A 27718-nucleotide genomic window follows, 5' to 3' on the forward strand; every position below is an offset into this window, starting at 1 on the left:
TGGAAGAAGCACAAGCTGGAATCAAGATTGCAGGGAGAAATATCAATAACCTCAGATATGCAGATGACACCACCCTTATGGCAGAAAGTGAAGAGGAACTCAAAAGCCTCTTGGTGAAAGTGAAAGCGGAGAGTGAAAAAGCTGGCTTAAAGCTCAACATTCAGAAAACTAAGATCATGGCATCTGGTCCCATCACTTCATGGGAAATAGATGGTGAACCAGTGGAAACAGTGTCAGACTTTATTTTAGGGGGCTCCAAAATCACTGCAGATGGTGATTGCAGCCCTGAAATTAAAAGACACTTACTCCTTGGAAGGAAAGTTATGACCAACCTAGCTCAGTTCAGTTCAGTCACGTCTGACTCTTTGCGACCCCATGAACCGCAGCACACCAGGCCTCCTTGTCCATCACCAACTCCCAGAGTTTACCCAAACCCATGCCCATCGAGTAGATGATGCCATCCAACCATCTCATCCTCTGTTGTCTCCTCCTCCTGCCCTCAATCTTTCCCAGCATCAGGGTATTTTCCAGTGAGTCAGCTCTTCGCATCAGGTGGCCAAAGTATTGGAGTTTCAGCTTCAACATCAGTCCCTCCAATGATCATCTAGGACTGATCTCCTTTAGGATGGACTGGTTGGATCTCCTTGCAGTCCAAGGGACTCTCAAGAGTCTTCTCCAACACCACAGTTCAAAAGCATCAATTCTTTGGCACTCAGCCCTCTTTATAGTCCAACTCTCACATCCATACACGACCATTGGAAAAACCATAGCCTTGACCAGATGGACCTTTGTTGACATAGTAATGTCTCTGCTTTTGAATATGCTGTCTAGGTTGGTCATAGCTTTCCTTCCAAGGAGTAAGCGTCTTTTAATTTCATGGCTGCAATCACCATCTGCAGTGATTTTAGAGCCTAGAAAAATAAAGTCAACCACTGTGTCCACTGTTTCCCCATCTATTTGCCATGAAATGATGGTACCAGATGCCATGATCTTAGTTTAACAGCATATTAAAAAACAGAGACATTACCTTGCCAACAAAAGTCCGTCTAGTCAAGGCTATGGTTTTTCCAGTGGTCGTGTATGGATGTGAGAGTTGGACTTTGAAGAAAGCTGAGCGCCGAAGAATTGATGCTTTTGAACTGTGGTGTTGGAGAAGACTCTTGAGAGTCGCTTGGACTGCAAGGAGATCCAACCAGTCCATTCTAAAGGAGATCAGTCCTGGGTGTTCTTTGGAAGGACTGATGCCTAAGCTGAAACTCCAGTAGTTTGGCCACCTGATGCAAAGAGCTGACTCATTTGAAAAGACCCTGATGCTAGGTAAGATTGAGAGCAGGAGGAGAAGGGGACGACAGAGGATGAGATGGTTGGAAGGCATCACCAACTCAATGGACATGAATTTGGGTATGCTGTGGGAGTTGGTGATGGACAGGGAGGCCTGTCATGCTGCAGTTCATGGAGTCACAAAGAGTTGGACACGACTGAGTGACTGAACTGAACTGAACTGACTGTTTTCAGTGGTTTATCATTTTTTTCTGAATCTTGAATTTTTTTATTGTATACAGTCATAATGTGGTTATGTTTTACCTTTCCAACTATTATTGCTCATCTGTCTAATGTCCATTTCTACTTAGAGCCTGTATTCACCAAATCCATATGGATTTGGTGTCTTCTCTGTGCCTTTGACCTCTGTATATTATACTTTCCTAGGAAGTACTATTTATTTTCTTCTGCTAAAACATGTCTCTCTTTTATTCCTAAAGCATTTCCAGGTAAACTAAAACTTTTTGATCAAAAGTACAACCACTACCCTTTAAAAGTCCATTATTAAATATGTGTTCTGTAGGTTTTTACTTTGATGCTGTAAATCCCTTACCAATAAAATAATCACATCAAATATAGTAGAACAGTAGTATATCATAAATATACCTTTACAACCTCATTATTGATCATTGCTCATTTTCAGTATAATTTATATGTTTATAAAACTTAAGGCTTGTTTCAGTGGGCAAGACAAGTAATGTAAGATATACAGAGAAAAGATTATCTTTTTATACCCCCATCCTATTTTCATTTGTGAGTTAATTAATTTGGTGGGTGTCCATTCATGTATGTCTCTTTTTAAACATGCACACACATGCACACACCCTTTATAATATACTCCGAAATATGCTATGGAAATTGTTTTTAAATTTAATTTTTTTAAGTACCACTGTATTATGGATATCTCTGTAGATATCTTTGCAGACTTGTGCATGTGTATGTGCATGCGTGTGTGCATGCATGTGTGTGTGTGTGTGTGTGTGTGTGTGTGTGTACAAGAACAAAATCCAGTTCTTCTTGTGCCCTTCATTGGATTTCGAGAGCCACACTGTACTAATGAAGTCCCATACCTCTTGTGTTGATGACTATTTTCACTTTCTTGCCTATGAATTTCCCAGTAGTCATAGGGAAAAATCCTGACAGGTCTAAAGAAAAATATAACCGTTTCCATACTAAATAAGATATCATAAACAGTCAAAAGATAAAGCATAGACTAGAATAAAAAATATTTGGAATGTAGAAAAAAAGACAAAACATACTATCTTCTATATTGTAAGAGCACCTAAAAAATAATAAGCAAAAATGCCCAATAGTAAAATAGACAATATTCAAAATAGAGACATAGTTCAATTGTCATATATACCTGACCCAACAATTTGGCTTCTAGGAAAATATCTACAAACATATGAAATTACTTGTATACAGAGTTGTTTATTACAGCATTACTTTAAATAATAAAAGATTAGAAACACCGTAAATACAACAAGGATTGGTTAAATAAATTATGGTATTTCTAAGTAAAGGAATACTATTGCAAATGAAAAAATAAATGAGGAAACTTAGTATGGATGTGAAAAATATCTTCAGATGACCAGTGTCTTCAACTGGTCAGTATTGGCAGGACTGAAATGAAAACTGATTCACAGCAATCAGAATGAAGCCTTTTAGAATTACATTTACTTGATATCACAGATAAGTTAATATAATCACAGCAATAAAAATGATCTTGTTGCCTGCCTGCCCTTGTGGTATATAAATCCGAAATCCATCTGCGGTGGCACTCCTCATTCAGACTATACATCATAGAAAATGATTTGGCTACTTTCTCCATTCTCCTAAAGATAGTACTTATAGAATCATTTTAAATGCACAGAGGACAGGTTTAAGGGTTTGTTTTTGTTTTGTTTTGTTTTGTTTTTTACTTCCAATGGCTGCCATTTCCTTGGACTCTCACATTTTAACATTCAACTTATTAATGACTTATAAAACCAGATTGCTTGGTCCCATCCTCCTCATTTTTGGCTCAGATGTGAGGTGATACTATTAATTGGTAATTTTAACAAGTTTCCAGAGGATACTGATGCTCTTGGTCAAGGGACACATTTTTGGAATCATTATTTGTTTAGATCATTGGGGCTTATTTCTCTTGAGGATCCTGGGTTAAGAATGTTAGGAAGAATTGAGAGCAAAACAAATAAATGGCTATGGTGGTTAGAGTCCTAACATGAACACCACGACATAAACTTCCTCACCCTCAAGCCTTATTCTTTAATCACTGCAATAGCCAATACCATATATTATAGAATGTTATATTTCTCAGCCACATTTCCTATGGAACATCTATCTGCCATGTTGTTGTATCTTTTTCAGTTATGTTGATTCTTCCTTCTTAGTGGAAATGTCTAGGGAAGAGAGTTTCATTCAAGATTTTACAGTCAATCTTTGGCCTTCCTCCTGTTCTAAAATAATCTCAGGCTTAAATATTTCTGTTAATCTCCTTTTATTCCTAGTTCATCTGGCACAACACCCTTCCAAGGTTGTTGAAGTGTTCTTTTTAATTATTTTCTGTGGTGTAAGATGGGGATTCCCAGGTGACTCAGCAGTAAAGAATCCGCCCGCCAGTGCTGGAGACACAGGTTCAATCCCTGGGTTGGGAAAATCCCCTGGCAGAGGAAATGGCAACCCACTCCAGTATTCTGGCCTGGAAAATTCCATGGACAGAGGAACCTGGCAGGCTGTACAGTCCAAGGGGTCTCAGAGAGTTGGACGTTACTGAGCATGCATGCACCAAGCACATGGTGTTAGATATGCACGCACTTACGTAGATGAGGAATAAATGTTTATATAGGTGACAATTTATAGTACTCATTCACTGATCTAACCCTTTGGTCTTTAGGGTCAAATTAATTTTATTAATGTTTATTACCTTTATCATGGTGTTAATACTTACCAGCTTTGACTAAGGGTCTCCAAATTCCTATACAAAGAGTTTTAGCATCTCCTTTGAACTTGTTAGAAGTGCAAATTCTTGTCTTGCCTCAGACTTACTTATAGAAAGGGTATTGAGGGAAGGAGCAATGGTTTGTGTTTTTAATAAGCCTGCCAGGTGATTTTGATGGTTCTAAAATTTGAGCACTGTTGTCTTATTAAATGTAGTAGTTCACTTACAGGGTATCCTTAATCCTTACAGTAATCTTGTGACACTAGTAACTATGTCATAGAGGAAATGAGGATCAGAGGTAAAATAATTTGTTCTCAATCACACTGCTATTTAACAAACTTCAAAGTAGAATTGTCTTTTTAAGATGATATGTCCTTCTTTCCTTTGAATACACTGAAACAGTATCAGTTACTTTAGCATTTTGGTACTGTGAGTGATTGTTGTCTGAACTTTTACTTTTCATTAATTTTAATCAGCATCTTATTTGAAAAACAGTTTCTTTGACAAGTCAAATAACAGAACCAGAACTCAAATTCACATACTTTCTTTCCTAGTCCAGAACTGATTCCCTGGTACATTCTTAAATGGCTTTTTCAACTAAAAATAAGTATATAAAATATTTTTAATTCCATTAACCTAACAAACCCCGAGTTAAAAACATAAGCAGTTCAATAAAACAGTTAAAACTTATCAGCATTATTGACTTGAATCTACTCTTCTAATCTTATTTTAATGACACATGCCCATTTAACTGCTGTTTGGTTACCAGCAGTGTTTCTAAGATTAATTTGGAGTTATTTCTGCTAAATGAAACAGTGCTGTCCTCTCTGTTAGTTATCATTTTCATATGAGCCTATTTAAATTAATTAACCAAATTAGCAAACCATAAAATCAAGTATGTTTATAGAGACCCAAAACCTTGTAATGGCTTCTATTGAAGCCTCTAGACAGAAAATTCTTAATAAGAAAAAGAGTTTATTTTACTGAACAAGACATGATGTATTCTTTAATAAAAAGAAATTGCTACTTTAAGTTGTAACTAATATTTCTCTTGGCTGCAGTAGAAAACAATTTGCAAAATGATAAGTTGACAAGTCAGACTGAAATAATTAATGAAGATTTAGGGTCATATTTTATTTTCCCTTATGTTTTCCATATCTGTTATTTTAACAGGATTTACATAATATGCTATTTGAGTTATGGAGAATAGAAATCTTGTTGTATTCTAAAACTCTTGCCCATCTGGAAAACGACCCTGGGGCAATACTAATTATATAAAATATCTTAATAATATCTGATATTTCATATGTATAGGTAAATAAAGATAGGTTATTAGGGAATCTTTGTAGTGGTGATTTTACTTATGTTTCCTTTTGAACTCCTTTTAATTTAGAAAAAGAAAACTAAGTTGGTGGTAATCATTAACTGTTTTCACACAGTAATACAGTGGTGATCTCAATAGTTGTTAATAATTAAGTTTTTAGCCCCTACCACTTGATATTTTTACTCAGTCGGTTTTAGGGAAGGACTGAGAAATCTATTTTAACAAGCCCCAGCAGTAATTCTGAGGAAGTGGCCCCTGGGCCTCAGTGTAAGAAACTTTGAAAGAGAATCTACTTCTTCAAGCTAACACACTGAAACCACAAGGGCTAAATACTCTATAGACTACCATAGCTTTTTCCATGCAGACTGCACCCAGCTTCTACACCCAGGAAGGGTCAGTTCCTAGTGATTCTGTCTTGCCATAACAGTGCAGCTCCAATTTGGTGCTTGGACAGACTTTTCATAGTTTCCCTGGTGCTTTGGCCACTGTTTGGCACTCAGTAGGTATGTGTATACATCCTGGCAAGGATGAATAAAGGAAACCAACTAGCTCCATGTTTACCATTGCTGTTATCCATACTTCATCTGTCTTTTGGATCAGTTCCCTAAATTATTTCCAGTTTTATCTCCCTCCTTAAATTGTATAGAAGGGACCATGCCTTATCCATTTGCATATGTCTCTCAACAGTATTTTACACACACATGGCCAATAAATATATATTAAGTAAAAAAAAATATTTTGTGCTTATTAAATCCAGTTTGAGTTTGAGTGAACTCCGGGAGTTGGTGATGGACGGGGAGGCCTGGCGTGCTGCGATTCATGGGGTTGCAAAGAGTCAGACACGACTGAGCGACTGAACTGAACTGAATCCATCACACAAGATTCCCATCTCTATGAGGATAGGGACTTTGTGTCTTTTTCACAGCAGTTTTCTCAGGGCTTGGTAGTGACTACATGCCCAGAAATGTTTAAGCAAATTAATAAAATATAAGTAATTTAAATAAATAAAATAATAAAATATAACTTCATTCTAATTGAGATTTTCTTAAAATTTAATGTTGGGGTAAATGAGATTTTGTGTGTGGTCAAATATATTTTTATATAAAAGAAAAAAGTCTGCCTTACTTACCCTTTAAAAAGAAATTCATAGTTGAAATGCCCTTACCTTTAAGAAGAAAAGATGGTGGAATTTGACAGATTATAAATTGGTGAAGCTTCAGCACAGCATTATGGTTAACAGAATATTCTATCTAAATTAGTATTAAACAATTTATGTCAGGAATTATGAAAATATCATAATGAACATAATGTCAACATATCTTTGGCATCCTCTGAGGTAAAGATGACTCCTCAGAAAGCTAGAAAGCCTATGAAAAGCAGATTTATTTTTTGGTTTTTTTTTTTTTGGCAGGGGTGGTTGAAAATAAGGAAATCAAAAAATTTTCTAAGTATCCATGAAACTTACTGAAATACATTTTATCATTCCATCAGAAATATGCTTATGATCATATTTCTTTTCAAATCACATTAGTATCAGAAAATAAGTTCAGTCAGTCAGTTCAGTCACTCAGTCAAGTCCAGCTATTTGTGACCCCATGTACTGCAGCACGACTGCAGCACACCAGGCTTCCCTGTCCATCACTAATGCCCAGAGCTTGCTCAAACTTAAGTCCATCAAGTCAGTGATGCCATCCAACCATCTCATCCTCTGTCATCCCCTTCTCCTCCTGCCTTCAATCTTTCCCAGCATCAGGGTCTTTTCCGGTGAGTCAGCTCTTTGCATCAGGTGGCCAAAATATTGGAGTTACAGCTTCAGCCTCAGTCCTTCAAATGAACATTCAGGACTGATCTCCTTTGGGATGGACTGGTTAGATCTCCTTGCAGTCCAAGGGACTCTCAAGAGTCTTCTCCAGCACCACAGTTCAGAAGCATCAATTCTTCGGCTCTCAGCTTTATTTATAGTCCAACTTTGACATCCATACATGACTACTGGAAAAACCATAGCTTTGACTATATGGACCTTTGTCGGCAAAGTACTGTCTCTGCTTTTTAATATGCTGTCTAGGTTGGTCATAGCATTTCTTCCAAGGAGCAAGTGTCTTTTTATTTCATGGCTGCAGTCACCATCTGCAGTGATTTTGGAGCCCCCCAAAATAAAGTCTGTCACTGTTTCCATTGTTTCCCCCTCTATTTGCCATGAAGTAGTGAGACCGGATGCCATGATCTTAGTTTTCTGAATGTTGAGTTTTAAGCCAACTTTTTCACTCTCCTCTTTCCTTTTCATCAAGAAGCTCTTTATTTCTTCTTCACTTTCTGCCATAAGGGTGGTGTCATCTGCATATCTGAGGATATTGGTATTTCTCCTAGCAATCTTGAGTCCAGCTTCATCCAGCCCGGCATTTCGCATGATGTACTCTGCATATAAATTAAATAAGCAGGGTGACAATATACAGCCTTGAGGTACTCCTTTCCCGATTTGGAACCCGTCTGTTCCATGTCCGGCTCTAACTGTTGCTTCTTGATTTGCATACAGATTTCCCAGAAGGCAGGTCAGGTGGTCTGGGATTCCCATCTCTTGAAGAATTTTCCAGTTTGTTGTGGTCCACACAGTCAAAGGCTTTGGCATAGTCAATAAAGCAGAAATAGATGTTTTTCTGTAACTCTTTTGCTTTTTTGATGATCCAACGGATGTTGGCAATTTGATCTCTGGTTCTTCTGCCCTTTCTAAATTCAGATTGCACATCTGAAAGTTCTCGGTTCATGTACTGTTAAAGTCTGGCTTGGAGAATTTTGAATATTGCTTTGCTAACATGTGAGATGAGTGCAATTGTGCAGTAGTTTGAGCATTCTTTGGCATTGCCTTTCTTTGGGATTGGAATGAAAACTGACCTTTTCCAGTCCTGTGGCCACTGCTGAGTTTTCCAAATTTGCTGGCATATTGAGTGCAGTGCTTTCACAGCATCATCTTTTAGGATATGAAATAGCTCAACTGGAATTCCATCACCTCCACTAGCTTTGTTCGTAGTGATGCTTCCTAAAGCCCACTTGACTTCGAATTCCAGGATGTCTGGCTCTAGGTGAGGGATCACAACATTGTGGTTATCTGGGTCATGAAGATCTTTTTTGTATAGTTCTTCTGTGTATTGTTGCCATCTCTTCTTAATATCTTCTGCTTCTGTTAGGTCCATACCATTTCTGTCATTTATTGAACCCATCTTTGCATGAAATTTTCCATTGATATCTCTAATTTTCTTGAAGAGATCTCTAGTCTTTCCCATTCTGTTGTTTTCCTCTATTTCTTTACATTGATCACTGAGGAAGGCTTTCTTATCTCTCCTTGTTATTCTATGGAACTCTGCATTCAAATGGGTATATCTTTTCTTTACTCCTTTGCTTTTAGCTTCTCCTTTTCTCAGCTATCTGTAAGGCCTCCTCAGACAACCATTTTGCTTTTTTGCATTTCTTTTCCTTGGGGATGGTGTTGTTCCCTGCTCCCTGTACAATGTCACGAACCTCCATCCATAGTTCTTCAGGTACTCTGTCTGTCAGATCTAATCCCTTGATCTATTTGTCACTTCCACTGTATAATCATAAGGGATTTGATTTAGATCATACTTGAAGGTCTAGTGGTTTCTCCTACTTTCTTCAATTTAAGTCTGAAATTCACAAGAAGGGGTTCATGATCTGAACCACAGCTGGATCCTGGTCTTGTTTTTGCTGACTGTATAGAGCTTCCCCATCTTTGGCTGCAAAGTATATAATCAGTCTTATTTCAGTGTTGTCCATCTAGTGATGTCCATGTGTAGAGTCATCTCTTGTGTTGTTGGAAGAAGATATTTGATATGACCAGTGCATCCTCTTGGCAAATCTCTTTAGCCTTTGCCCTGCTTCATTTTGTACTCCAAAGCCAAATTTTCTTGTTACTCCAGGTATTTCTTGACTTCCTACTTTTGCATTCTAGCCCCCTATAATGAAAAGGACATCTTTTTTGGGTGTTAGTTCTCGAAGGTCTTCATAGAACCATTGAACTTCAGCTTTTTCAGCATTACTGGTTGGGCATATACCTGGATTAATGTGATATTGAATGGTTTGCCTTGGAAATGAACAGAGGTCATTCAGTTTTTTTGAGATTGCACCCAAATACTGCATTTCAGACTCTTCTGTTAACTATGAGGGCTACTCCATTTCTTCTAAGGGATTCTTGCCCACAGTAGTAGATATACGGGTCATCTGAGTTAAATATGCCCATTCCTTAGAGCACTGATAAAGTGTGAATACTCCAGCTTTATGTCCTTGAAGGCTGTGATATACTTATGTTAAATTTTACCAAATGACCTAGCATGCTGGTTCTATTTTCTCTGTAAACACTTTGGGAGATTTTCGTTGAGTAACTTCTGGTCTTCTCCAGAATATCCATTCTCCTTTACTTTTAATACACCCTAATGAGTGTCACTTAAGTATTCTAGTTTCTTGAACAATAGTTATCTCAGATTTTACTTCACTATTAATTTTATCGGATCCCATATGTGAAACATTCCCTTTGACAAGTTTATTGTGGGCTAATGCGAAGAGTTGACTCATTGGAAAAGACCCTGATGCTGGGAGGAATTGGGGGCAGGAGGAGAAGGGGACAACAGAGGATGAGATGACTGGATGGCATCACTGACTCGATGTACATGAGTTTGGGTGAACTCCAGGAGTTGGTGATGGACAGGGAGGCCTGGCGTGCTGCAATTCATGGGGTCACAAAGAGTTGGACACGACTGAGTGACTGAACTGAACTGAATCATTAAGTTGGCCAAAAAGTTCATTCAGCTTTGCAATTCGATATCACGGAAAAACCTGAACAGAGTTTTTTGCCAACCCACTATAAGGTTCAGTTCAGTTCAGTCGCTCAGTCATGTCCGACTCTTTGTGACCTATGAATTGCAGCATGCCAGGCCTCCCTGTCCATCACCAACTCCCGGAGTTCACCCAAATTCATGTCCATCGAGTCAGTGATGCCATCCAGCCATCTCATCCTCTGTCGTCCCCTTCTCCTACCCCCAGTCTCTCCCAGCGTCAAAGTCTTTTCCAGTGAGTCAACTCTTCACATGAAGTGGCCAAAGTATTGGAGTTTCAGCTTTAGCATGAGTCCTTCCAAAGAACACCCAGAACTGATCTCCTTTAGAATGGACTGGTTGGATCTTCTTGCAGTCCAAGGGACTCAAGAGTCTTCTCCAACACCACAATTCAAAAGCATCAGTTCTTTGGCGCTCAGCTTTCTTCAGAGTCCAACTCTCACATCCATACATGACCACTGGAAAAACCATAGCCTTGACTAGATGGACCTTTTTTGGCAAAGTAATGTTTCTGCTTTTGAATATGCTATCTAGGTTGGTCATAACTTTCCTTCCAAGGAGTAAGTGTCTTTTAATTTCATGGCTACAGTCACCATCTGCAGTGATTTTCGAGCCCCCAAAAATAAAGTCTGACACTGTTTCCACTGGTTCACCATCTATTTCCCATGAAGTGATGGGACTAGATGCCATGATCTTCGTTTTCTCAATGTTGAGCTTTAAGCCAACTTTTTCACTCTCCTCTTTTACTTTCATCAAGAGGCTTTTTAGTTCCTCTTCACTTTCTTCCATAAGAGTGGTGTCATCTGCATATCTAAGGTTATTGATATTTCTCCCGGCAATCTTGATTCCAGCTTGTGCTCCTTCCAGCCCAGCGTTTCTCATGATGTACTCTGCATATATGTTAAATAAGCAGGGTGACAATATATAGCCTTGATGTACTCCTTTTCATATTTGGAACCAGTCTTTTGTTCCATGTCCAGTTCTAACTGTTGCTTCCTGACCTGCATATAGGGTTCTCAAGAGGCAGGTCAGGTGGTCTGGTATTCCCATCACTTTCAGAATTTTCCACAGTTTATTGTGATCCACACAGTCAAAGGTTACTATGGGTTAATTATATAGCATGAGCTCTAGATATGTATCATTCTGTCTCCTTTCTGGTCAGACCTCCTTCCCATTTTCACTTTTGTTGAAAGTGTATGCAGGTCAAAATGATCTCTTACTCAGGTCAACTCCCATGAGCATATTAATTTTCTGACTAAAAGCAGTCTGTTACATATCCTTCTAAATGTGTAGCCTGAGATAACACCAAAGTTCCAGCTTCTGGGAAAACACAGTTGACAGAAAAACATGGAGAGGCAAGAATTAGGAATTGGTCATGGCTCTTTCAGAAGGCTGGGGTTCAACTATGAAGGGAGGGGACAGGAGAGTGGAGACCAAAGAAAAAACATCACATAGAAGAGAAGGCGGGACCTGATAGACAGCAAATGCAGACTGCCAGTCATTCCCTGATTTTACTGTCTTTTCTGCCTGACTACTATCCCTGAAAGGATGTTTATCCTCTTCCTCTTGACAAAGCATCCGGACACTCAACTTCCCCTAATTCAGATTTCCACTGTCACTTTGTAGAAAGGCTGCCACAACAGAAAATTCCAAATACCTCTCTAGAAGCTTTGTCTTCTCCAGCAGTCCCCTAAACTCTATTTTAAAAGGTTGTTCTTAGACACGATTTCATCCAAAGAAAAGTGATCTTTATTGTTTTCAGTTTCCTTAAACATCTTAATGATACTGGCAGTTTCATTGACTGGGGAGAATAAGGCTCTAGTATGTTTTTATACTCTGTCCTCATAATATATGATTGTGCTAATGAATCACATCTTCAGAAGAAAAATGCATAAATTAAATTTCACATTTTATATAATCCATTAATTTCATTTTGACATCTGCCTATCTTTTAGGATTAATGATAAACAAAACCATGGTATTGACTTTTATTTAACTTGCCTTTATCCAAATGCAATTTGTTCTAAAATAAGCAAATGTTGACATGTTCATAAACTAGGGGTTTATTTTGAAAAGTTAATAGTTGTTTATATACTGTGATTTCCAGACCAATATTAAGCTATCTCTTAATAAATGTGAATATTAAATCCACTGTTTTCCTTTATTTTAGGTGATGGTGTTTGTACATGCTCGAAATGCCACTGTAAGAACAGCTATGTCTCTAATAGAGAGAGCCAAGAATAATGGCCAGATTTGCTACTTTTTACCTACTCAAGGACCTGAATATGGACATGCAGAAAAACAGGTAGGGAACAAATGACAAAACGATACAAGAACTAAAATACATAATGTGCCAGATATTTTATTTATGAAAGATCCATGGTCTCTAATTTCCAATAAGTTAAATTATAGAATTATCATGTTATAATTTTACTTTTTTCTTGACTTTCAAAGGATCTCAGTGCTTGATGTGTTCAATTAGCACTTTTTTCTATGTGATTATAATTGTAATATTTAGTTCTCTTTAAAATATAGTTAAAGTGTAAAATAGTTAAATATTCTAAAGTCTGTTAATGTCTAATGGATTCTTCTTTTAAAGATAAGTTTTTTTAAGTTTCTAGGGTAAACATGGACAGATATAAACAAAAGCTCTTTTTTAAAAAAACATTTTATTTTATTTTGGAGTAAAACCAATTAACACTGTTATGGTAGTTTCAGGTGGACAGCAGAAGGACTCCGCCACACATACACATGTATCCATTCTCCTGCAAGCTCCCCTCCCATCCATGCTGCCACATAACATTGAGGAGTGAAAGAGTCGTGTCTGACTCTTTGCAGCCCCATAGACTGTAGCCCACCAGTCTCCTCTGTCCTTGGGCTTTCCCAGGCAAGAATACTGGAGTGGTAGCCATTCCCTTCTCCAGGGGATCTTCCCAACCCAGGGATCAAACCCTGGCCTCCAACATCGCAGGCAGATTCTTTGCCATGTGAGCCACCAGGGAATTCCCTATAAATAACATAAACAAAAGCTCTTTTTGAGAGTGCAAGTTTGAGACCCAAAAGATTCAGAACAACTGCCTTGCTATTCAGTATATAGTCAAAGGGCCTGAAAAGTCTGGGTCCTTGTTAGAAAGGCAAAGCCTCAGCACCCCCACCCCTGCTGTGATTTACTGCCTCCTGGAAATTAGGTTGCCTTATTATGCTATCTCAGAGACGGCAATGGCACCCCACTCCAGTACTCTTGCCTGGAAAATCCCATGGATGGAGGAGCCTGGAAGGCTGCAGTCCATAGGGTCGCTGAGGGTCAGGCACGACTGAGTGACTTCACTTTCATTTTCACTTTCCTGCATTGGAGAAGGAAATGGCAACCCACTCCAATGTTCTTACCTGGAGAATCCCAGGGACGGGGGAGCCTGGTGGGCTGCCATCTCTGGGGTCGCAGAGTCCGACACGACTGAAGTAACTTAGCAGCAGCAATCTGCATTTCTGCTTGATTCCCAGAGGATATCTGCACATGATAGTTTGAGAAGCACATCTCTAGGTTATTTGGGTATTGATAGTATTCAAAGATTTACCAAACATTTTGTTTACTCATATCAAATAATGATTTAGATAGAGGGGACAGACTACAGCCTGAGGGCCAAACGTGGCAATTTTTGTAATTAGTTTGTTTTTTGTAATTAGTTTAATTAGAAAATAGTCAGAGCCCTTCCTTTATCTTCTATGAATGTCTTTACACATGGGGGGAAAATTGAGTACTTTCTATCGAGATTTACGGAGAAGGCAATGGCACACCACTCCAGTACTCTTGCCTGGAAAATACCATGGACGGAGGGGCCTGGTAGGCTGCAGTCCATGGGATCGCTAAGAGTCGGACAGGACTGAGCGACTTCACTTTCACTTTTCACTTTCATGCATTGGAGAAGGAAATGGCAACCCACTCCAGTGTTCTTGCCTGGACAATCCCAGGGACGGGGAAGCCTGGTAGGCTACCGTCTATGGGGTCACACAGAGTCAGACACGACTGAAGTGACTTAGCATAGCATAGCATAGAGAGATTTATGGCTCACAAAACCGAAAATGCCCTTTATCCCATTTGAAGAAAATTTTGCCTTGATTTAAAGCTATACAAATAAATTTTTAATTTTAAAAAAAACTGCATGCATAAAATGGTGGGAACTTCAAAATATTTTGTATGCATAAGATTGAAGTGATATTTGCTGAGCAGCTGCTACATATGCTCTTACCTTCATACTTACTAGCTTAATAAGATGTATTTGGTTATTAGGATTGTGCTGTAAATTTTACCATTTTGCATTGATATTTTAAATTCTATCTGTGATAATCTGGTACAGGTTGTTTTGAATGTCAGATTCTCTTTCAGTGTAACTACAAAATTTATGCATTTGTTTCTCTTTATAATTTTCTATTACATACCACTTATGCAGCTTTGTATTCTTCCAGTTATCTATTAATTATGAATTTATGAGAGTCTTTGAAAAGTCAGGTCAGCATTCATAAGTCTTGTTTCATTTTCTTTGGAAATACAGAGCAGCTCTATTGTGTTTAAAAGCCAAGCCTTGAGAGCCACCTTGTGGATTTCTGGTTATTTCATACCTCTCCATTCTGAGAGTCATTGCTGTTCTAAATCATACAAGTTTATTGTTTCATTGTGATAATATTCAGTATTTATCAAGAATTTACTTGAGCCAGGCACTGTTTTCATTGCTTTCTATTACTTACTCAGTGGTCACAACTTATGATGTAGGTTTGTACTGTTATTATCTCTTGATGTGACATATATGCATAAGTAATTGAAATATAGCATTAAATAGTCTAAAGCATATAGAAATAGTTTATGTAGAGACATTTTCAAATGATATTTATTTAAGGCCACACCACCAAACATGTAATCACAGAACTCTAAACTGGAAAAAAAAAAAAAAAGTAGAGAAATGTAGGGTTTTTCTACAGTTAGGTAGACTTGGAAACCCCTAATCATTTTATTGAACCTTTTTTTGGATATTTTTATTATACTTGATTTTTATCCTGACCTACTTGTTATTATTTTTTTGAACAAGGGTGGATTCCACCGAGATTTATTAATAAGTACATATTTTCAAGGAACATTGTCCTTGTCTCCGTTATATTTTTTAATATAGTATTTGGCTGATTGTAGCTACCCTAAAACTACCTTTCTTGTTTGCCTTTTGAAGAGATGTTCTCACTTTAGTTATCTCATTTGACAGAATGCCACTATTCTGTCTTTTAAAGATTCTCATCCCTATTTTACAAATAAGAAAACTGAGAAAAAAGAATAAATCTTCCCAGAGACTCCTGTGTAGTAAGTGGAGCTGTGATTTGAATTAGTCTGACTCCAAAGTCTGCCTTTCCACCACCCATTTCACAAACAGTGCATCCTGTTTGTCCAAAAGTGAATATATCAAACCCAACCTGTGGTTTGCTAAAGGCTTTAGAGCTTTGAGTTTGTGGTTTGGTTTTGTTTTTTTAATTAAGTGGAAGAACATTTCTTCGGCCCAACTATATCCTAAAGAAAGATTTAAAACAGTTGGCCCCTCCACCACGGAAATTATTTTATAACAAAAGATATTCTGAATGTTTTCTCAAAGCTCTAGAATTTTAGTTTATTCTTCTAGTACAGGATATATGTTTGTTCCTATTCCTTGAAATGCCTTTTAAACTTGAATAGTATTAACTTTCAAGCAATCTAAGGACACTATTACCATGGTGGTAGGAGATATTTCTTCTCATGAATTTGAAAAATGGAAAATTAAGTATTCAAAACATGAAAATTAGTAGGTAAATTTGCTATGGTAGTACATAAAAATTTAGTCTCATGACTCCTATTGCTGGAAATACAGCTCAATACCTATTGTGCCATAGCCATACTTTACTCCTAAGTGTTTAACCATCTCAATTCCTAACTCACCAAGTATGGTTTTTAAAAAGCATTTCTTCACAGTTTTATTCAACATACAGTCACTTTATTTGTTAAATAATAAAAAAGACTCATTATGGATTTTTTTTCATGGAGTTGGGGGAGTGGTGTGTGTATATAATAAGGCTATGTCTGTACCTTAATCACAGCTGAAAATGAATCTCTTCTTCCCAGTAGCAGTTATATTTCAAGACCCCTCATGCCAGTCCCATCTTTGATTTCTTTTTTTTTTTTTTTTGCACAAAATGAATCTCTCTATATTTCCTCCTTTATCCAAAGATATCCTTTCATTTAAAAATCCTTGTATACCTGTGGCGGATTCATTTCTTTTTCTTTATTTTTTTTTATTTTTTATTTATTTTTTTTTTAATTTTTAAACTTTACAATATTGTATTAGTTTTGCCAAATATCGAAATGAATCTACCACAGGTATACCCGCGTTCCCCATCCTGAACCCTCCTCCCTCCTCCCTCCCCTACCCTCCCTCTGGGTCATCCCAGTGCACCAGCCCCAAGCATCCAGTATCGTGCATCGAACCTGGACTGGTGACTCGTTTCATACATGATATTATACATGTTTCAATACCATTCTCCCAAATCTTCCCACCCTCTCCCTCTCCCACAGAGTCCATAAGACTGATCTATACATCGGTGTCTCTTTTGCTGTCTCGTACACAGGGTTATTGTTACCATCTTTCTAAATTCCATATATATGTGTTAGTATACTGTATTGGTGTTTTTCTTTCTGGCTTACTTCACTCTGTATAATAGGTTCCAGTTTTATCCATCTCATTAGAACTGATTCAAATGTATTCTTTTTAATGGCTGAGTAATACTCCATTGTGTATATGTACCATTGCTTTCTTATCCATTCATCTGCTGATGGGCATCTAGGTTGCTTCCATGTCCTGGCTATTATAAACAGTGCTGCAATGAACATTGGGGTACACGTGTCTCTTTCCCTTCTGGTTTCCTCGGTGTGTATGCCCAGCAGTGGGATTGCTGGATCATAAGGCAGTTCTATTTCCAGTTTTTTAAGGAATCTCCACACTGTTCTCCATAGTGGCTGTACTAGTTTGCATTCCCACCAACAGTGTAAGAGAGTTCCCTTTTCTCCACACCCCCTCCAGCATTTATTGCTTGTAGACTTTTGGATCGCAGCCATTCTGACTGGCGTGAAATGGTACCTCATAGTGGTTTTGATTTGCATTTCTCTGATAATGAGTGATGTTGAGCATCTTTTCATGTGTTTGTTAGCCATCTGTATGTCTTCTTTGGAGAAATGTCTATTTAGTTCTTTGGCCCATTTTTTGATTGGGTCATTTATTTTTCTGGAGTTGAGCTGTAGGAGTTGCTTGTATATTTTTGAGATTAGAAATTCACTCCCAGGTGCAAAACCAACTGCTATTTCCAAATTGTCCACTGAAACAGGAAAATACAGAACAGAAAGTGAAGTACTCTGAGAGTAACTTAAGCTATAAGGATGGTACTTGCAATTCTCCTAGAGGAAGGGAGCATCTCAGGAATTCCAAATGAGGCCCATAGTAAGAGGGCACATTGACAAAAAGCTTTGGCTCTGACTTCACCTCAGAGGCCCTGTGGCCTTAAACACCTAAACTTTCTCTTCTATCAAGTGGAATAATAATGGGGTAAATAATACCTGTTCTAGTAGTTTACTGTGAGAGACAAATGGAATGATATACGAAATTATTTTGCAAACTAGCTGAAAAATGAAAACATTACATGTCATATTATGGTAATCTACTTCTAGAAATTTACTTTGCATATTATTTTCACCCTCTCCCACAGAGAAACTCTTCTTAAGAAATCACTATTTTCGATAAGATAGAACATACTTTAGGGAATAGCGACAGTAGATTGTGTTTATTCATAGAAGTTTATCATTAGGGATACAGACATTTTCACTGGGTAAGTGATTGTTTTTAATTATAATTTTAAGTTGAATAAATTATTCCAATTAGAATCTTCAGATTCTGTTTCACTCTCCATCTCAATGAAATAAATTCTTTCCTTTAGGGACAAAACTTTTAACAGGCATTAAATATTTTAGTACTAAGATGGGTATTCCCACCCACTCTGTACCATATTTCTCTGATTTATGGACATCAATGTGGTTCAATTTTTTACGTATATTAGTGATATTAAAAGTTTTCCTTATAAATAGATATGAGCTTCCATGGTAGCTCAGGCAGTAAAGAAATCACCTGCAATGCAGGAGACCCGGGTCGGGAAGATCTCCTGGAGGAGGGCATGGCAACCCACTCCAGTATTCTTGCCTGGAGAATCCTATGGACAGAGGAGCCTGGCGGGCTACAGTCCTTTGGGGTTTCAAAGAGTCAGACATGACTGAGTGACTAACACACACAGGTAGATATGGTCTATCATGCAGCAAGTCTCATGAATGTAGTTATTAGGGGTATCTATTAAGCAAATCAGAACACTAGAAAAAAGCCAGTAATGGTATGTACCCTCAAGCTACTTTGAAGTATCATTTTATGACTTTTTAATATTATCTGTATCTACCAACCATCTCCTGTTTTCATAGGTTAGCCTTAGCCTTTGCCTAAGTTATAGGAATTAGGATTTGATATAAGTTATCAGATACTTAATATTGATAGCCTTAATTATTTCTGCTTTAGCAGCTTTCCAGCATCACTATAGCCTAATAAAATTAGAATTTCCTCTTCCGGGAATAGATGATATCTGTTAGCTAAAGAGAGTAGCAGGTGCCTAATAACCCCCTTTCTCTTACTTTTTTACTTTAAATAAATGTAAAATGTTATCTCAGAGTTTATTCTTTCCTCAGGCATATCAACCCCCTTTCCTTCTGAAGGCTAATATATTAATTCTGCTGTCTGTCTGTAACCTCATAAAAAGAATGTTAAAAGTATATTAACTTTTAAGTGAAATCAAAGAAAATTAATTAAACAATAGATCTAAGTGTTTAATTGGATTTTTGGAGGCATGACTTTTTCATTTTCAAAGGGAAATAGTCACTTTAGCATAAAGACTGAATCCAGGCAAACCTGGGTTTTAATCTTGACTCACACACTCTAACATATCAGTCTTTTGCCTTCCTTGGGCTACAATTTGTCATAAACAAAATGAAAATAAGGTAACATAGATCTTGCCAGTCACATAGTAGACACTCTGTAAATGGTTATGTATGAACTTTGAAGGTAAAGAAGATGACAGCTTTAAAGAATAGTAGATGCGACAACATTTAAATTTGAAGGTTTTGGACAACAAAAAAAATTATATTAAATTGTAAAAAGTAATAAATAGGTTGGGGAAATATTAGTCACAAATACAACAGACTAGTTAATATCTATATCTTTAGATGTTGTACTTACTATGTTTAATAACTAAAACATGATTTCCAATAAGTAAATGAAGAAAAGAAGGAAATAAAATAGATAAACTATGGGCAAAAATTACTAAAGTTGTATAAATTAATAGACTGTATATTCTTAAACTGAATAAATTGTCAAACACTAAAAATGATAACATCAAATTCTGAAGGTGATTTGAGGATTTCGCATACTCCTAGATTTCCTGTTGCAGTAATCAGTTCAATTCTTTTTAAAAAGTTTTTGGTAACATATTTTAAGAGCCAAACTTTTTTTCAGAGCCTTTAACCTTGAAATACTAAATCTGAGAATCTTTCCTTGGAAAAGTTAATGTACACTAAGAGTTTTATCCAAACATATTATATATAATGAAAAAATTACAGACAGCTAAATATCCAAAACTAGGTGAATTTTAAAGTATGGACAGTTAATTCAATTAAATATGATATACCTACTAAGAAAACTGATTTTAGAGTATATTAGACATCCAGTTCTAAATATGTCAATTTTAGTTCAGCTGATCAAATGTGCCTCTCTAAATAAATGACCGAATGAGGCAAGACATACAATCCCACAGAGGATTTAGAAATATATATATAAAGAAAGAAAAATGTGGCATATAACATGAAAGAATGAACAGTTCAATGGGAAGACAAAAAGAGATTAATTTAAGCTGGTGGTCTTGTATTTCAGTAATCAACAACAACAAAAGAGTAATCAAGGACATTTTACAAAAAAAAAAGGAAGAAAGAAAAGTAAAGGACATTCCAAGAGAAAAAGAACGAGAACATGGGCAAAGGGAACCAATTCATATATTTGAAAAATGAGAGGGTTTCTTGACCACTGGACTGTAAAGTGAAGGAAGGGCCAAGTACATAGATTTTGGTCAGAATTTAGAGGAGCGTAGAAGAGTAGTTCATTGATTAACTTTATAAACAGTGAATGATGAAAATAGCACTTTCCCAAGATGAGGACTCTATAATATTTTTTTCCAATATCAATAAGGTATACTTACTGGTAATTGTGGAAAAGAATGGTATAATTTGCGAGAAACTATTTGCCTCCTGGTTAAATTTTAGTTTTTATGATGACAGTTAAATCATTTCTTCTTAATGGATTTGAAATTATCCACATTAAAGCATATCTTATCAAGATAAATTACTTCAGAAGGCTTACAGAGGTCACTAAATTATTTATGCCATTTCCCATTACTCTTTCATTCAGGGTTTGTAACTGAGCTAAAGGTCTTGTGTTACATATGCATATTTTTTTCATCTTATGGAGTTAATTTATTTTCTTTTAATATCTTCAGTTTTTGCTGTCAGTCTTCCTTTAACCATGTATTTGTGTTAGTTTGGAAGTCAACTTTGGAAAGTGTTTGTATTTTAACCTTATTCATTTTAAAAAGTAGTCACACTGATTTTCTGTGTCACAGTTAGGGAAAAGATAAGTAAAGTCATAGAAGGAAGCTGGGGTGTGCTTTCACTGGGGGGAAAAATTTAGCATCCTCTGTGTGCTAATGGATTCTTAGCAGTTATCCATTCTGGTTTAGTTTTACTGAAAAATAAAGCCCTGTATGGGAAGTTGACTTGTGAGAACTGGAAATATAAAGTCCAGGAAAACCAAGTTAGATAATTTACACTCTTGACTTCCTTTACCTTTTTACAGTTTAATGTTCTTTGTGCTGAATTTCCATGTATAGAGACACTGTATCCAGTGAGTATAGTGTTGGATCCCTGATGCCTTCCTTGGAGAATCCAGTACTCTGTTCAGAGAATGTGAACAAGGTGGATTATACCCCTCCAGCCCTCCAGAGGCTACAGAAGCCTAAAAGCCTAGCCTCCAAGTAGAGCTCACCCTGAGAAGCCAGGCAGAAAACAACTGTTGTGATACTTGAGGAAGCAGCAGGCATCTTGTATTCATAATAAATAAGTCCAGCTCCATAACTCATGGGCTTAACCATCTACCTTCATTCATTTCTTCAGATGAAACTCTTGTAAAAAAGCTTCTTATATTTATATTCCTTTCAAGGGAAGATTTTGTACAACTACCATTGTGTGTGTTTGCATGTGAGTTTCAGTATAAAAAAACTGGATCATGTTCAGTTCAGTTCAGTTAAGTCACTCAGTCGTGTCCAACTCTTTGTGACCCCATGAATCACAGCACGCCAGGCCCCTGTCCATCACCAACTCCTGGAGTTCACTCAGACTAACGTCCATCAAGTCAGTGATGCCATCCAGCCATCTCATCCTCTGTTGTCCCCTTCTCCTCTTGCCCCCAATCCCTCCCAGCATCAGAGTCTTTTCCAATGAGTCAACTCTTCGCTTGAGGTGGCCAAAGTACTGGAGTTTCAGCTTTAGCATCATTCCTTCCAAAGAAATCCCAGGGCTGATCTCCTTCAGAATGGACTGGTTGGATCTCCTTGCAGTCCAAGGGACTCTCAGGAGTCTTCTCCAACACCACAGTTCAAAAGCATCAATTTTTCGGTGCTCAGCTTTCTTTACAGTCCAACTCTCACATCCATACATGACCACAGGAAACACCATAGCCTTGACTAGACGGGGTGTTAGGCACACTTTTATGTCTCTTGCTTTTTTTGCTTAGTGATACATCATGGAGATCTTTCAAATCAACACAGAAATATCTGATTCATTCTTTCAACAACTCCATAATATACTCCAATGTGGACATTATTTTCATTCATTTATCCTGTCTTGATGGAGACTTTTGTTGTTTCTAATTATGTTTTATTGTAAACAGTGCTACAGTAAACATTCTTGCTCATACTCTTGGCAGTTGCAACAATGTCCATTGGAAAAATTCCTGGCAGTGGAATTTATCCATCAACATGGTACATGCATTTAAAAGTTTGGCGAATGAGTGGTCCTGAATTGCCCACTAAGGAGATTGTTCCAATTTACATTTCCTGGAACAGTAACTTCCTCCTATCTAACTGCCAGCACCGAGCAGTGTTAGAATTTTTGAGTTTATGACAGATTTAAAGGCAAAAAAGATACTTCATTATTACTTTTACTGGCATTTCTTTATGAGTGAAACAGCATTTTTCACATTTGCTGTTTGAATCTCTTCTGTAAATTGCATGTACTATTATATGTGTTCAAACATTTTTCCTAGTTAACCTGTGATTTTGATTTATTTATGAATATTTTACCATGATGAGATTTTTATTAGTTTTTATAGTATTTGTCTTGCTTATAAAGGCCACACCCACTTAAACATGATTTCCTCCAGCCCTTTTTAAATTTAATTTTTAATATTTATTACTAAATCTTTGATCCATCTGGAACTTACTGCATATTGTGATGGTATTGGTTTGCATTCTCCTCGAGACCTTTCTGAGTATAATCTGAAACCTCCATAATACAGAGCGCAAGGAGAGACTGAAGACCATTCTAGATTGGTGGGTCTCAGGTTTAAAAATTAAGGGAACTTATATACAAGTAGATCTCCAAACCTACCTGCTACAATCTTAAAAGTTTATATAGAAACTTTAACGGGATTTAGTCACATACACAGTCAACACTGCATTTCTAACTAAAGGCTGTATTCTTGGCCAGCCACTAGCATAGTGAAGGCAAGCAGAGTGCACATTCCAAGGACTGGGGAAAGGATGAGGTACCTCTGATTATCTGGGCCCAGCTCGTGGGTCAAACTGGTGGTCACATCTTTTTGATGACCTCCTGAAGCAGATGAGTTTCTGAATGTCCGTGTTAAGTCGCTTCAATTGTGTATGACTCCTTGCAACCCCATGGACTATAGCCCACCAGGCTCCTCTGTCCATGGAATTTTCCAGGCAAGAATACTGGAATGGGTTGCTATTTCCTTCTCCAGGGCATCTTCCAGACCCACGGATCGAACCCATGTCTCTTACATCTCCTGCATTAGCAGGCGGGACTCTGTGTTTATTCCATTGATTATAAAATTGAATGTAACATACAAAATTCTCACATTTGCCTGAGTCAGTTTCTGAGTTTTCTCTTCTATTTCCCTGAGCTTATTGACTCTTTTCTGGTATTAAACTATTTTACTTATCCTGTTTTTATAGTATTTTTAATATGGTTTGGGATAAGCATCCTCATTATTCTTCAATTTTAGAATTTTTTTCCTGGATAAATATACAGGTATACTTTTTAGGATGTACTTCAGTATCACTTCCAAGAAATGATGTTTACCTTTTAGTTAAGTTAATATATTGATTTACAGATTACATTAGTGAGAATTGATATTTTTATCAAATCAGGTTTTTCCAACTCAAAAACAAAGCATATGATTTCAGTTGTTGAATATCCTTTGGCAGTGTTATGATGATTTCTTCATGTAGGGTTCTACCTATTTCTTGCTTTTTTCTGTTTTTGATGGCGTTTATAGATGTGATATTTTCTTCCCTTTTATTTTCTAACAAGTTATTGTTTATACATAGAAACACTTGTTTAAAATATTGATTTGGGGGACTGTCACCTTTCTGAATTCAGTCATTAGTAGTTTTTAATTAATTCTCAATTTTCTAAGTAGATGTTTATTTCATCTGCAACTAATAATTGGTTTGACTTCTTCTGTTCTAGTATTTCTACTTTTTATTATTTTCTCATGTCTAATTCCATTAAGACATTAGTTAGCTGATGTAAACAACTTTGCCTTGTTTCTAACTTTAATAGATATACTCCTAATGTTTTATGATTCAGTGTGGTTTAAAATCAATATTGTCACCTCTGCTCATTAAGATTGAATGTGGTCTTTTGTGAGCTTTCAGTGCCTTTAGATCAGCTATGTTCTTTCTCCTTTGACTCATTCATAAGCATGTCCATATAAATATATTTATAGGTATAGATAGTGCCTTGCCTTCTGGGGTTTGATGTACTTAGTTGTGATATGTTGTTTTAATGCATTGGTGAATTCTATTTTCCAAAGCTCTGTACTGTTTGATTTAATATTCTTAAGAGATATTTCTCTATTGTATTCTGTTTCCTGCTGCTTTATCAGGTTTTACTATCAGTGCTATTACACTGTCTCTGTAAGATTAATTTTTAGACTTCTATTTCTGTGCTCTAAGGTCCCTAACTAACACTAGAATTAATTTGTTTTTAAAAAGGATGAAAACCTAAATGTTAGACAGCCTTTAAATTTTCTTCCATTGCTCTTATTACAATTTTCTATCAGTTTTAATATAAATGTTAGTCACATATTTTCCTAGAGCCGATCAGGGGGTATGATCTACCAGGGGCTGTAGGAGGGGGAGGGTTTAACTATAAAGAAATAACAAGAGAATTTGAGGGGGTGTGTAAAGGAACTGTTTGTATCATTATTATGGTAGTTACACAGTTTGAACATATAGTAAAGTTCATAGAACCATACACCAAAAGTGAAAAGATAATTTGACTATACGATAATTTTTTAAATAAGGTTTTAAAGCATACTTATCCCTGGATCTCTTTCCCAAGATTTCTCATTTATTTCTATTGTGAACTAGGCTAGATCAAAAACAGCAGATTCAGGTTCAAAGATAGTTGAGAAAGACCAACCCAGTCTTACTTTAAGATTGTTGTCACTTCAGGTCTCTACTGAAGTAATATAATAAAAAAAAGCAACAGCACAGAATATCAGTGAGAATAGAGACAAAGGAGAAGTGACCCCTGGGACCTCTTGGTTGCTTACAGAGACCAAGCTGGTTGATCCCTCCTGGTCAGGGTGGGAGGTGCTGTGTCAGCTCCCCATGAGCCATCTACTACCTTCTAGGAATATTCTGCACCACAGTTACATATTTCCAGGTTCAGCTTCTTACTGTGTCATGGTGTCACAACTCAAGGATTTTGACTAAAATCTGCATTTATAACAAGCCTATCAAGATATTCCAGTTCAGGAGTCCACAAACAACAGATGCACCCAAAAGAGCCATCCAGCGGTATGATTTGTTCTGAATGTCTCTAAGCAGTATTTTTCAGTTTCCTCTGTTAGCTCTGAATATTCGTTCACTCATGAATGAGTGAAGAAATGAAGTAGGTAAAATGTTTTTATTTTTCTACCTTGACCTCGCGAAGGAGCTTTGTTAGATATTAGCAAATACTCCATAACACGGAGACCGAAATACTCCATAACATGGAGCCTGTATTTGTGAGATTGACATTAACACATCTAAAAGAATTAAAGTTAAGGCAATATGATCCTTAACTTAAGGCCAATGTAGATAATCATAAAGTGTGCATATAAAATTATTTGTAAAAGGCTGACCACACTGCACAAAAATGAAGTAATACCCTCCTCATGAAATTTTAAAAAGGTAAATCTTTTTGTGTATATATTTCCAAGTTGTTATTTACTTGGCTGGCCACTAGATGGTGCGGTTTGTTAATTTATTCTCTTCCATTTTATATTCGAAGCAGATTTCATGACGTGCGGTTTTCACAGATCATTTTCTTAATTATTATTAACTTCGAAGTTTCAGATTTTAAGAGATAGTCAGTGTGATGAAGTCAGTGCTAGAACCCTGTTCCCTGCCAGTGTAGTGCACCTTACATAAAAACTATGGAAAACACTTTCAAAAGAAGCTATCAAGATGCTGATCTTGAAATTTTCGGAGCAGCAGCAAACAAGCCAGGATGTGGTGCCCAAACAGAAATTTTGAGCACTTATGTTAGTCTTTAATTTTGCTGAAAAAATGTCTCCATTGTACGATGAGCTATCAGTGAATTTTAAAAGATTTGCTGTAGCACTTACACAAATTACAGATAAGTGGACCAGACCCCACATCTGAGCTCAGACCAGGCCAAAGACCAGCCCTCAGAAGCGGGTTAGTATATTCAGGGCAGATGTAAAGTTGAGGAGATAAGACAGGTGGCTGGTGCCCTCCTGTCAGAGATCAGCAGGAACACAGGTGTGAGGGGGAGCACAGCTGGGCTTATTGGCTCATTATCATGAGGAGTGCGTGCCCAACCGAACCAGGGGCATCTCAGTAAGGGGGAGAGGTTTCCAAGGCAGTGAGTCTAGAACAGACAGTGTGAAGACCTCAAGGCAGGTGTGGATTTGTTTAAAAAAAAAAAAAAAAAAGGACCTTAGAGAAAAAGCCAGTATTTGTGTCTGGCATGAGTAAGTGGGGTTTGGGGATGGGAATGATTTCTGTAGGTCTTGCATGGTAAGGACTCTGGCCTTTACTCTGAATGAGTTGGAACCCACTGAGAATTACGCTTGCTTCTAATAGACTTCTTTTGGAAGAATACACAAGGTAATACTGATTGATTACAGGAAGAGGACACCTGAGTGAAAGGAACACTTGATTTTAACTTCTTTCCTTTTGGATTTTGTGCCATGTTCAAGGTTACCTATTTTTTAAGATAGCTGAAATATAATTTTAAGTGATCTTGTATAACACATTATATACTAAAACTTAGTAAGACCTTAAGATGCTTAACAATAATTCTATGCTCTCTTTGATAAACTTATTCAGGAGACATGCTAAATAACAATTGCTTTTAAATGCTAAATAACACTTTTATGTTTTGTTGCTTTCTACTCTAGGTGCAAAAGTCAAGAAATAGACAAGTACGAGAATTATTTCCAGATGGTTTTAGTATTCATCACGCAGGCATGCTTCGGCAGGACAGAAATTTGGTTGAAAGCTTGTTTTCTAATGGGCATATCAAAGTCCTAGTCTGTACGGCTACATTAGCCTGGGGTGTCAATCTTCCTGCTCATGCTGTTATTATTAAGGTGAGAGCTTACCTTCCTTTTTGCATGGATTTGAGATATCTTAAAACAAACCTGTGGGTTGATTTATTTAGAAAATTATTGTGATTTGGCTGCTTCAGTGACTTTGAATGTTATTCATATAAGGTCAGAATTATTTTCTCCAAAAGAATCTAGTTTATATTGTGAAAATTTAACTCTATCACAGATAATGAAAGGATTAGTTAAAGTACACTTTTGAGATCTTGCCATATTTGCCTAATTT

At 37.0% G+C, this 27718-nt stretch overlaps 1 protein-coding gene across 1 annotated transcript in view; it reads left to right on the forward strand.

Annotated features, from left to right (window-relative positions):
- Positions 1 to 27718, forward strand: part of ASCC3 (activating signal cointegrator 1 complex subunit 3) — a 336073-nt gene that overhangs the window by 172167 nt on the left and 136188 nt on the right. The window contains exons 14-15 of the mRNA XM_019967310.2: positions 12597 to 12731; positions 27286 to 27477. Of these exons, the coding sequence (XP_019822869.2) occupies positions 12597 to 12731; positions 27286 to 27477 (327 nt within the window). The remainder of the gene's footprint in view (positions 1 to 12596; positions 12732 to 27285; positions 27478 to 27718) is intronic.

The sequence above is a fragment of the Bos indicus genome, chromosome 9 (genome assembly GCF_029378745.1).
Source record: "Bos indicus isolate NIAB-ARS_2022 breed Sahiwal x Tharparkar chromosome 9, NIAB-ARS_B.indTharparkar_mat_pri_1.0, whole genome shotgun sequence".
In the NCBI taxonomy this organism is placed as follows: Eukaryota; Metazoa; Chordata; class Mammalia; order Artiodactyla; family Bovidae; genus Bos; species Bos indicus.